Source organism: Anthonomus grandis, chromosome 3, assembly GCF_022605725.1.
Source record: "Anthonomus grandis grandis chromosome 3, icAntGran1.3, whole genome shotgun sequence".
Lineage (NCBI taxonomy): Eukaryota > Metazoa > Arthropoda > Insecta > Coleoptera > Curculionidae > Anthonomus > Anthonomus grandis.
The window spans coordinates 11,691,228-11,704,082 of record NC_065548.1 but is presented as its reverse complement, the minus strand read 5'-3'; the positions used below and the strand labels follow the sequence as shown (position 1 = coordinate 11,704,082).

At 32.8% G+C, this 12,855-nt stretch overlaps 2 protein-coding genes across 3 annotated transcripts; both read right to left on the bottom strand.

Annotated features, from left to right (window-relative positions):
* Positions 1-2,610: 2,610 nt before the first annotated feature.
* LOC126734434 (galactoside alpha-(1,2)-fucosyltransferase 2-like) lies at positions 2,611-4,133 on the bottom strand. The gene is made up of 4 exons (XM_050438072.1): positions 3,649-4,133; positions 3,360-3,562; positions 3,092-3,300; positions 2,611-3,029 (listed from the first exon to the last, which is right to left on the bottom strand). The coding sequence occupies exons 1-4, from the start codon at positions 3,926-3,928 to the stop codon at positions 2,681-2,683; spliced, it is 1,041 nt and encodes a 346-aa protein (XP_050294029.1). The 5' UTR covers positions 3,929-4,133; the 3' UTR covers positions 2,611-2,680.
* Positions 4,134-4,534: 401 nt separating this feature from the next.
* On the bottom strand, positions 4,535-12,657 carry LOC126734435 (galactoside 2-alpha-L-fucosyltransferase SEC1-like). 2 transcript variants are annotated; one of them, XM_050438075.1, is made up of 5 exons: positions 12,582-12,657; positions 7,382-7,675; positions 7,125-7,327; positions 6,726-6,931; positions 4,535-6,107 (listed from the first exon to the last, which is right to left on the bottom strand). In XM_050438075.1, exons 2-5 carry the CDS (start codon positions 7,614-7,616, stop codon positions 5,759-5,761), a joined length of 993 nt encoding a protein of 330 aa, XP_050294032.1. In that variant the 5' UTR covers positions 7,617-7,675; positions 12,582-12,657; the 3' UTR covers positions 4,535-5,758. The 2 variants fall into 2 exon arrangements, with proteins under 2 accessions (XP_050294032.1, XP_050294031.1); XM_050438074.1 differs by lacking the exon at positions 12,582-12,657 and adding an exon at positions 9,337-9,625.
* Between the last annotated feature and the right edge of the window lie 198 nt (positions 12,658-12,855).

Sequence of the window (12,855 nt, the reverse complement as noted above, 5' to 3'; positions counted from 1 at the left end):
AACCTTTCAAAGCCATTTCACAACCTTCACACTACAAAAACAATAAATTTTAGGTTATGATCATAAGATCAAAACAAAAATAAAAAAAAAGTAATTGTTGTGACGAATTCATAATGAGTTGCTTATTTTATTGGGTATTACGTCATATTTATAGTAAAAATCAATTTAGAAAATACTATCACCCGCTCACAAATTGAAAAGAAGAAGAAAAATGGACTTATTCACGTATTTAAAAGAAATATGAACTTCAAGCTTTAACGATACCTTTCGCTATATTTAATTAGAGTTCAATAAGTTTTAAATACAATAATTTACTTGAGGTATAATAGATTTTTTTATATACCCAAGAGCTGAGGTTTAATCTATTAATCTCAATTTAATTTAAATATTGGAAAGATGAAACGAGCTCAGAGACTTTTAATCTTAGTCTAACTTTGCTGACCTCCTGCAACCTAATTATTTTACGCCATGTGTTGTGAGATATTCTTAGTTGCATTGTTAGGTTTGAGTCATTTTAGACATAAACAATTTATAGTCATATGCTTTATTGTCTTTTTTAGATATATGTTTGTATTTTATATTTCTTGGCTCGTGTGAGAGTGCTTTTCTTGTTGACGTTAATAGATGTAACTATTTGTATATCACTTTAAGGTCATCTGGATATCACCATTATTGACGAAGTCGCTTATTTCGCACCTAGGGATATTCATGTCATTTTTTCTCTAGCTCTTATTGCTAAAGTTTATTCTTCCTTTTCCTCTTCGTCTTTTTTTTGAGCTTTCCTCCAGCACCTCCCAAATATTTTCGAAATTTCTTCTCTCATTCCTCTTATTCTTCTTGCTCTTTTGCCATTGTCTTGTCTTCCTGTTATACTTCTTTGTCTCTAACATAGGCCTGGTTGCATCCATTAACTTGGACTTCCAGATCTATTCTTTGTGGCACCAACCTAGAGTTCTATACTGTAGAGTAAATACTCGATTGTAATAAGGAGCACATTATTATTTACTAATAAAACCAGAACCTACACATCAAAATGGTCTAGGTAACACATACAAATATGTTAATATTTTTGAGAAGATTGGAAAAAAGTTAATTATTGCAATTTTTTTACATTATTCGAATAAAATAACAATATAATTATTAACTTTTTTTTGTAGATTATAATTTACTCATAATTTAGGGCCCAAATAAAAATAAAGAACAAAATCCCATTTATTACCGTTTATTAAAAAAAATAATAAAAATAAAAATTTACCAAATACAAATTAAACTAGTAGCCAGATGGGCCACCTCTATTATTAAAAACACTTTGGCATCGCCTAGGCATACTTAAAATTAAATTATTAATTAAGTCTTGGGGCAACTCCTTCCAAACATGTGTCACAGCAAGACGAAGCCACCAGAGCGCTTTGAAAAAAGTCAAATCGTTGAAGAAGTTGCCTTTTTAACCAATCCCAAACATGCTCAATTGGATTAAGGTCCGGTGAGGTAGAGGGCCAGGGTAGAAGATTGATTTGATTTTCTTCAATAGCGATTCGTATAAGCCGTGCTCGATGTGGTGGGGCATTATGTTGTTGCAACAACGAATTTGGACCCATTTCGCGTAAACATGGAACAATTACGGGCAGTAGTATATTATCCCTATAACTTATTCCAGTCATTGTATTTTCCACAAAAATGAGGTTCGTTTTTCCGTCAAGTCTAATGCCACCCCAACATTAGTGATCCACTACGTTGCCTTACTACTTCCCGGGCATGACGCAAACGAGTTTCATTTCCTTCCTCTCTCCAGACACGAATTCTACCAGAATCAGGATAAAATGAAAATCGAGACTCCGTAAAAAGAACTGTGGCCCATCTTTCTTGATTCCAATTAACATGTTCTTGGCACCACGTTAATCTTGCACCTCGATTTCCTTAAGTTAACCGAGGAACCCTTATGGGTCTTCTGGCATGAAGTCCTCTCTCATGCAAACGGTTTCTAATAGTTTGACCTGAAACCTCGACGTTATGCACTCGTGAGAGCTGCTGAACCAAAACAGAGGCTGTTACCGTGGGATTTCTTTGAGCTTGCAAAGTTATAAAACGGTCTTGGGCAGGTGTGGTAGCTCGCGACGGGCCTTGATGCCGTTCTCTAACATCATTTGGCTCTCTATATCTTGTCCACAAACGGTTAATTACACTGGGAGTGTATCCAAAGCTCTTGCAACGTCTCTTTGACTTGTTCCTGCCTCAAGCATTCCGACTGCTCTTAGCATTTCCTCTCGAGTTAAATGTCGTCTTTCCATTTTTATTCAATAAAAACTAAATCACAATTGTTCGGTTGGAACCACAGAAAATGCGATATTGCGTTAGAATTTAAAAATTATAATTGCGTTATTTCGACAAAATGTGCAAGTAGCAAAAAACGCTGTTCTGGCATGATTTTTTGTACCCAAATATTTATTTTACTTCGTTGGTATCTTAATATTAAAGGTATTATCTATTCCGTATGAAAATATAAATATATAAAAATGTATAAGGCGAAAAAAACTATTTTTCTAAGTGTTCCTTAGACCATTTTGATGTGTATATAACTATAAACTAAATAGTGTATAAAAATAACACAGATTCACATTTTTGTGGTAAATATATTTATAACTATGTACATGTATCACAGCGGTTGGACCTGTTTGATATATTATCGGGACATCAAGTGCCAATTTTTCATCGTTTTCTCGAATTTTCTCATAACGTTCTGCGTCACATTATTGAAAACTACTTCGCCTCCGGCCAATAGGGCGCCCCACTCGCCAAAAGTGCCATAATCGAAGATGGAGTGATTGCAGGCGGACATAATAGCCATATCTACTGCTGGAGCATGCTTGGAATGGTATGAGGCAATAAAAACATCAGGAAGTTTTCCGAACTCTTTATAGCACCACGTTGGATCGTCACTAACGAAAACGAAAAGGCAGTTGGGGTATTTTCGTTTGTAGTAGTCCATAGCGTTGTAGAAGAATTTGGGGCCCACTAGGGATAAGTTAAATCTATTAGAAACAAAAATGTGGTAATTTAAGGATTTCATTAGGGAGGCAAGTAGAGGACGAACCTCTTTTTCAAAAAATATTTATAGTCCGTTCGCCTCACGTGTACTCCGATAAAAGTATAATTTTTGCGAGGAAGTTTATTTACAAATGTCAGTATGGTTTGTTGTGCCTTGTCTCTAATCGCTTTGGTAAAGTGGAACTCTTCCACTATGTCGTCTATGAACGGTGGTACCATTTCGGATAATACGACCCAACGCGGCAAGATAATACTCTGGAAAAAATATACATTGAGTTACATTTCTTGACCCAAACTTCAATTATTATTCTTACCTGATTTTGAGAAGACCAGTTCCAAGACCATTTAACGAACTTGTTAAACTGTATGGGACAATGAGCGATTTCTTTAAAAGATGGCAAAGTAAGATTCTCAAATATTTCATTCAGAGTTGTTTTGATACAGCTTGGGATATAAGCGTCCAGACCTGTTACTCTGGATACTGCCCATACGGAGGCGTATTCCCATATTTGGTTTCCTATTAAACAAAAATTGTTTTAAGAATTTGGGAATTAATTTGAGTTATCACGTTGTAGAATACGTTAAATGAAAGAAAATTCTTACCAGTCCTTCCTCCTGGGCAAAAAGAAACAATTCCTCTTTTAGGACAATCTATATCGTCACTTCTAATATTCATTTTTTGCTCCAAGTTAAACTTGCTCTTACCTTCACACAACTGACGGTCCAGATCTTCAAAAGTGTACAAAAACCCAACTTTCTCTTTTTTTATTTTATAAGGTTTCTCTACTTTACTGCTCACGTAATAAAGTACAATAATAATAATCACTCCTAAAAGGAAAATTAATAAGAAAAAGAGTTTTAAAAATGACTGCTTTATCCCCATCTTTGGGGTGTGTAGGCCACGAGAATAACAAATAATCGATAATAATATGGAGTTAGGCAGTTATCATTCTGTGTGCTTCCGTAAAAATGTTATTTTTAGCACGTTTTAATCGTTCATGGGAGAGGCACAATTCACGGGTAATTTTTTGAGAAAAAAACTTGTTGCAGGAAAATCGATTAAAAACTGTCAAAAAAACAATAATCAAAATATGTCAATATGTATAGGCTATGTCTGGAGAGCACTTGAGCATTCTGTTATTGAATTCGGCACATACGTTATTTTCTTTTGCATTATATGTAAGGCGATGATCTAAATATTATAATTATATGTCTAGTACAGAAAACTTCCAAAGGAGTAAAGGGAAATTCTGGAATTTTTTAAAGAGAAAAATTGCTCAAATCAATTTGATGCTATCATACATAATTAGTAGAAGACTACAAAAGAAGCAGAGTAAATGGAAAAACTAAATAAGATATTTGAGCATTCTGCTATTGAATTCGGCACATACAATATTTTCTTTCGAATTAGAGCAAGGACTTCAAGATATTCTCAACGTACACCGGCAAGCTGACTATAATGTTCTCAGTCTTTGTTAATAAAAAAAACTTATTACTTAAATATTTATTTTATTTATTTAAGTATTACATGAGAACTACACATTACCGCCACCTCAATAGATATACATATATAGACTTAAATAAATAAAAAATAAGTTTTCTTTGGCCAGGTAATTACGAACAAAAAGGTCGAATGCTACATTTGTGTGTTCCTCTACCATGATTGTATATAGTAAATTTATCACAGAGTTTAATATTTACAGTGTTAAGGTATATATAGCCGTATATAGATACAATTTATGTAGACTTTTTTACATTAAATAGTGAGAGGGAGTGTGCTTTTTTTGAGATATACCTTTTGAACAATATGTACTTAAAAATTAATAATATAGACACAATTTGGCACAAGAAAATAAATCACCATAAAATGGACAGAAAATAGAGGGTTATTGGCACATACATTTTGACATCGCTTCTTAGGTAGTACGTGCTTAGGAAATATATGTATAGACAATAAAGCAAAGTTAGCACATAAAAAAATTGTTTTTTTTTGTTTATATACTTAAATTTTTATGGTGCGCGACTTAATTAATCTACAGTAAATACAATATTTGTTTTATATATTATATACAAGCCCTAAAAAATAAAAAGTGTTTATCTGGCCCTTTTTTTGAAGCAAATTCACGAAAACTAATACAAAAACGTTTCATTGGTAACGTCGCTTATGTGATATTGAGTCAATTATTCCCAAAGGCGTAGAGTTACGTGTGAGAATTACAATACTCATAATGAATACATAAAGTATGACGATATTAAATAATTTACGTCGATTTTCTGTATGCTGCAATGGTGCACCACTGAACTTTTCAATGAATAAAATACAAATGCGACGTTGCCAATGTGTCTATATTTCCTAGGAAGTTCCATTATTTTTCCTGTTATGTGTTTGAAACAAGATGTCAAAAATGGGTTTTTTACAGCGTTTATCATATCCAGTATATAAATATAAATATTAAATCTATAAATATATTGTGAAAATTAAAATTAGAAAAATAAACCTTTGAACTTTTATTCTAAGAGAAATTCTCGTCAGCCTTCAGAAGTAATTTCGAAAAAAATAATTTTAGTCTCTTCAATAAATAAATTTCGATTTTCTTACAGTTGCCATACCTAAATATATATTTACACCCTCCCTTATTACCTTAAATTACTAAACATCACAATCGGTTACCCATTTCACGACCCTTAAACCAATTCAGTCGTACCATATACATCAGTCCATAAAAACCCAATTTTTCAAAATTCTCCCCGTTCCCTTTTTGATATTCTGCGTCATATTGTTGTAGACGACTTCACCCCCGGCCAAAATCGAACCCCATTCACCAAAAGTACCATAATCGAAAATGGTGTGATTACAGGCCGCCATTATCGCCATATCTACGGCCGGGGTATTTTTCGATTTGTACGAGGCGACATACACGTCACGCCGTTTCCCGAATTCCTTAAAACACCACCCGGGATCGTCACTGAGGAAAATGTAGAGGCAGTTGGGGTATTTTCGTTTGTAGTAGGCCATAGCGTTTTGGAAAAATTGGGGTTTTACCGGCGTCGAATTGTATTTTCTGAAAAAAAAATACAAATTTCGACGCTGCTCGTAACTGAACCTAAAGTAATATGCGACGTTGCCAAATAGTAAATTACTTGTGTTCAATATTTGTAAAAACCAAAAGAACATTTGTAAGCTCACAAATGAAATTTATTTTCGAAAGTCCTATCGACAAAAATCTTTTAAAATCTTGGAATATATAGAAAAAATCATCGAATTTTTGGCAAAGTTTGGAATATTATTTTTCTTGAGAAATGAATGATCTGGGCAAAAAAAAATCCTGGAATTCTTAAAAAACATTGATTGGACCAAATTGAAAAAACTTACATTTTTGAAAAAAGGACAAAAATATCCCGAAAACCTGGAATATTTATTAAATCCGGTAATGTAAGGAACATTTCGGCTTGCCTGAAAATAAAATCTTATATGATAATAGCGATTGTTTAGTTATTTTTGAGGTATTATACAAGGCGCACAATTAAAGGATGAAAAGAATTGTGTCCATCCTGTACATACATATATGACGTCGAACACCGACACTCTTGACTTAATGGATCAATTCTGAGGCAAATTATAATTTACCAACTGACGCTTCAGTCCAGAAAAAGGTAAAGAAGGAAAATGATATATTTACCTTTGCAAATATCCAATATAATCCGTCCGTCTGACATGTACTCCGATAAAAGTATAATTCCTGGGAGGTAGTTTCCTTGCAAACGTCAACAACGTCTGTTGCGCCTTTTCCCTGAGCTTCTTTCTGAACCTAAACTCCTGTACTATATCTTGGACCCATGTTAATACCAGCTCAGGTTGCAGGGTGTAGCGCGGCAAAATTATACTCTAAAAACAGTAACATACAGGTCTGGTTAAGTCACGTCTTGGGTGCGGACCAACGTATGTAACGTTAGTCAAAAATTAAAAAGAGAATTATAATTGGACAATACATTTCCCTTCGATGAATCGGTAAGGCATTGTCGTTCTCGCTTTGACTTAATACTGTGCCTATAATTTTCTGTTTGTTTGTTTTTTATACCTGATTAGTAAAAGTCCATTCCTCAATACTTTTAACGAAGGTGTTAAATTCTATGGGGCAGTGTGCGATTTCCTCGAAAGCCGGCACAGTGAGTTGTTCGAAGATTTGGTCCAGTTTCAACTTGACGCACCGTGGCATATACGGATCCAGGCCCGTTCTTCTTGCAACTGCCCATACTGAGGCATATTCCCACATCTGATTTCCTATAGAAAAAAAAACTTAAGCTTTTTTCAATATCTTTTTGACTGACTTATTACCTAATCTACCGCCTTGCATTATGGTAACAATGCCATCTTGGGGGCACCGGCTCAACCTCCAGATTTTACGTCTCTTGATATTGTTGGTGCACAGGCTCTGCTCGAGGTCCCCGTAGGTTCTAGGGGCCAATCCCCTACTCTCATAGATAGGGAAAAAGAATACGTGTACCAATGAAATGACGCACAACGCTAAGATGGTGGCCTTAAAGAGGATGTTTCGGTTTGGGTTGAGCATGATGTTGGTTTGTAATTTTTTATTGGTCGGCTGGTTTTTGGGTGGAAAAGCTATGGGAACTGTGGAGAAACAGACAGTTATGTCATTGATTAAGTGGCTTAGGCCGATGTGTTTACTGATTAGAGATGGCAAAACGTACATGAGCATGGCACCATTATGACTAGACAGACAATTCAAAAAATTCATCATTCTCAAAGAGACTTTAATAGCAGGTAGCAAGGAGAAATATAAACTAAAAATCAAAGGCTCACAAATGTAGCGTCTATTAGTTAGGTTACGCGTTTCATTTTTAAAATAAAGATTAAAATATGCTGCTATGGCTAAACAATAATTCACAAAAAAAATATATTTTAAGTACAGTAACACACATTAAAGAACATTTATGATAACATACTACGGGTAAATGTAAGATAGTAAGTACATCGTGTATCATTATTAACTAAAATATAAATCTTTAAACATCAAATATTATTAGAATCCGATACATTACCTTAAAAATGAAGAAGTTTTTAAAATTGAATGGGGACGGGATGTAAAATATGATAGGAGAATTTATATTTCTTCAAGAGTTTAAAGAAATGTTTGAGTTAATCGCAAGCTGTTTAATTCTACTAAAGTCTTTATAAAAAGATTCTTAGATAGTGGAAGGGTGAATAACCTATATAACAATGAGTTAAAAGAAGCAAACTTATGTGTATGTGGCGAGCTCAAAGAAAATTGTATGATGTTATCAAATGTGGATGGTTTTCTATAAATATCAAAATCGATCGTGTCATTAATTCTCTTTAACAAAAGGTCCAAGAAAGGCAAACTCTTATTTTGCTCTCTTTCTATGGTGAATGAAATTCTGTCACGTATTAAGTATTATAGTCACGACTATTCGCAAAATTTAAAAAGATAGACAATTGGTCGTCGTTGCCTCCCCAAATAACACAAATATCATCCAAATATCTATAAGCTAATATCTTTTTGACTGCTGAAAATTGCTGTTAATGATTTTATTTTTTAGGTCATTCATAAAAACATCACAGAGAAGGGGATGATCCCATGCCTAAGCCAACTTTCTGTTTATACGTTTGGCCATTAAATTTGAAAAAAATTTGGTCTAAAACTGTTTTTAATGGGCAAATTAAGTCTGAAGAGATCAACTTGGGTATATCAGAATTTGCTAGTAATGATTTCATTAGTTCAATGCAGCCAGTAGGTGGTATTCTGGGATAAAAGGTTTCTGATTTCTAAAGAATTTAGAATTGCGTTGTCTGGTCTTACTTAATTAGTTAAAAAACACTCAAAGACACACTGAAAGAATAGATATATTTTTGTACATTCACATCTTTGTTCTTTTTTGATAATTCTTTTATGATTAAAGAAAAACAATAAAATTATGGCAAAACGTACATTCACATGGCACCATTATGACTATCGAAAAATTCTTTTTCGTTTCTTGAAAATATAAAAAATTGCGTCAAATACCTGCAAAAAATAAAATAACCCTCTTAAAAGCCTGGAAAACTCGATTGCGTTCAATTTTATAAAAACATTAAAAAATTGTTAAATACCCGAATAAAAATTAAAAAAATAACTTTAAATGCCTAAATGATATGAAAAATCATTCCCAATGCCTGGAAGATAAATATAGTTAACAAGTGACCAAAAGAAAATGCAATAACAGGGTCACCGGTGCCTACCTGAAGACGTACACACACATATATATACCTACAGCAAAACAAACGAAAATCCTGGATGAACCTCTACTACGGGATGTGGAGATGCGGGCACTACGACGAGCGGCGGGGGCTGATCTAGCGAAGCACTGGAACCCTATCGAGGCCTACGTGAAGCATTATTTCTCTAATAAATTAGAGAAAAAACTAGCGGCGTATACTCTACATGCCCGTAGCCGGGAGATGACGACGGGACGCGCTTATCGATTTTCATCCCGTTGAGACGCCGATCTACGCAAATTGGCGCCGGGATGCGTGTCAGGAGGACGGGAACGGGCGCCGATGACGTCGGCAACGACGACGCCGTCAAGGCGATGTTTATTACCGACCATCCCCCGATGGATGCTGAGGGGGTGTTTGGTTTAATAGTCCAAAGATGATTATAATGATGACTGGTTTTTTTTCTTTTCTTTGGTTGCCCTAGATTCCTAATAATGGCTATTATTGGCAATTTTTCTTTATGAGTTAGGCCTGAAGTTCTAAGCTAGTTATGTTAAGTTAGTAATTGAGTTACACAATTATTTTTAATGGACTTACAAAAATATTTAAAATTTATTCTAGAATACGACCTACATATTTTTATAGTTGATATCAATTTAAACTTATTATCCCCAATAGATCTAAATATGAATCAGTAATTGAATAAAATGAACGAAAAGGGAATGGTTTGCTGCTTTAATAAACAACAACACGTATAACGCATTAAAGCAACACGTATTACTGAACGAAGATGTAGCCAAATAGATCACATACATTATAAATGAGCAAAAACCTCTTATATTTCTATAGACGTTGAAAGTAACAAACACAATTCAAATAATTTACCAACTATTTAAAATTAGAAACATGCGACAATTGCATCACATCAAATGAAAAAGCCTATTTAAACAATGCATTTCAAAACGAACCACCCTTAAATACGTAAATTTAGAAATACAGGGGGACGTTTAATTTTATATTTGGCAAAGTTCTGTAAATCACCTCCTGCTAACCTCACTTTGATATAAACCCTCATCGTGTCACAGATCATTGTAAGCAGCATTACAATTTCTATTCAGCTGGGAATAATGGATATTTTATCGACCTCAAACTTTTGTATTTCAAATGCCTAGTCTAAGTGTAATACATCATTTTTAAAGGGCATACAATCTACCCCCTAGCGGTGTATAACAGTGTATATATAAAAATAAACAATTTAATCAGTTCACAGAATTTTATTAGTTAATATCATTTTTATTTGACCCCTCCCTTTCTCTCTTTCTCGGTTATTCATCTCCATTAAATTATTGTGTGAAGTACTTTAACTAGTATACAATTAGATTTTCTCATATTTTTCTTTTAAGTTTTAAATTAGTACTAGAGTAATTGCCGCCGAATATGTCTAAGGCATACTTTGTAAGCTTATTTAAGTAAATGCTAATATAGAGATGCGATCCCTTAAGCACAGGGTATTCATCCCTGGTACTACAAATTAATTTTGTTTACATCTATCCTGTATTAAGCATGTATTTATTATGTTGAAATATGAGACTCCATCGGTACTTTTATTTAAATCTAAAGTATGAACATAGACAGAATAAATACATTTTTATAAAGTCTACTTTTACAACGTACTTTCTATATGACGTAAATAACAAATACTTTATGATCAATTGTTAATCTTCCTACTCTGTTAACTGTTAAATGTAATATATTTGATTTGATGTTAATAAAAAATATACCCAAAAAGTCAAACTACACTGATTTAAAGAAAATCTTATTTGATATGGCCATTAAGTCAAGTCCAGATTAAACAGATTTCAACTTACTTAAGAACACATTTAAGAATATAAAACAGCCATTTTTGAACCTGATAAACTCCTTACTTTAAACATGAGAGATTCCTGACCCACTTAAAATATCAACAATAATTCCCATTACAAAAATAAAAAATTCAAAAATAGCTAATGATATAATACAAATAAATGCATTCTGTTCCATTGACAAAATCATCGAAGAAAATAATTTACTCCCATCTAATTACGTACCTTAATGAAAACCATATAATCACTAATAATTAGTGATACAGGAGGCTAAAAGCAAAATATTGATCAAAATCTACTTACTGGTGGTATCTTTTTAGATCTCAGAAAGGCTTTTGAAACTGTCAAACAAAAATGTTTAATGATGAAATTGAGAAATCTAGGATAAGGTAGTATGGTCTTATATGGGTATAAGTAATTATACGTAAGATTAATAATATCTTATCCAAAACTATGAGTCTTTATTTATAATATACATATATAAGTGACTTAATGCATTTTGTTAAGGATGGCACAGTTGACCTTTTGGCAGATGATGCTTTTTTTAATTTTTTTTTACATCAGACAAGATAAAATGAAATCAGTATATAATTAATATTGTTTAAATGATTTAACGGTGAATGTTGCAAATATTCGCTCACTTTTATCCACAAAATTGAAATTTTTCAAGCAACACTGTACCTGTTGTGTATACAATGCCAATATTCACAATTATAATACACGTAATAGAACGGACTTTTATACCTACCAAAACTTACCAAAAAACGTTTTCAAAATTCTTTGTGTTTTAATGGGTTAAGCAAATATGCTGCCAGAAGAAAATCAAAATATTAATTCCTCAGCCAATTCCTTAGACAATCCTTGATAGTTGATCTTTTACATGTTTTTGAGTGTATAATGTATTGAAATATGTATTGGGTGTGTTCTTCCTTTTTGGAAGTAATTTTAGTAAAAATGTATGTTATCGTGTTTTTTTTGTAAACTGTATGTACATATTATTTTTGACTGTTTATGTTTCATGTAGTAATTGGAAAATTATATTAGTTTTTTGGACTAAATGAATGACAGTTATAATAGGCTCATCTAAAAAAATATTAGGGCATAAATTTGGATTTATTTTTTTTTTCTTAAACACTCTATTTTATGAGATTTTACTTAAAATGTTAAGATGTTAATGCAGAGTTAATAAATTCAATTGCGATTCTTAAAAAAAAAAAACGATATTACAGAAATGTAATCTTTAGCATATTTCAAAGATCTCAGGAATATCCTGTAGATGCTGGGAAATTCTAGGATAACTTTATGTTATCAAAATAGACATTGCTGAAAATTCCTACCTAAATACTCCACGGTTAATCTCAATGACTTTATTCTATTTGGGTCACATAAATCTTAAATCACTACTTTTTCTAATAAAATATAAAAATTGAACAATATACCGTAATCAACAAGTCCTCAACAAAGTTTTTCTTGACGGAAACTACCACTATAAATGACATTGGGTTTAAACGTACGGTGCTACCTCAGTAATAATAAAAAAATAGGAAAACAACAAAAGTGATTGAGTGTCGAGGTAATATTAAATAATACCATTCGCGATATATTTTTATCGCTCTTTTTGTTTAAAACTAAGCGCTTTCTACTCGTTCTATATAGTAATGTTAGATAAGTACAAAATTAGTTATACGTATTTCTTTCGTTAATTTATCCGAA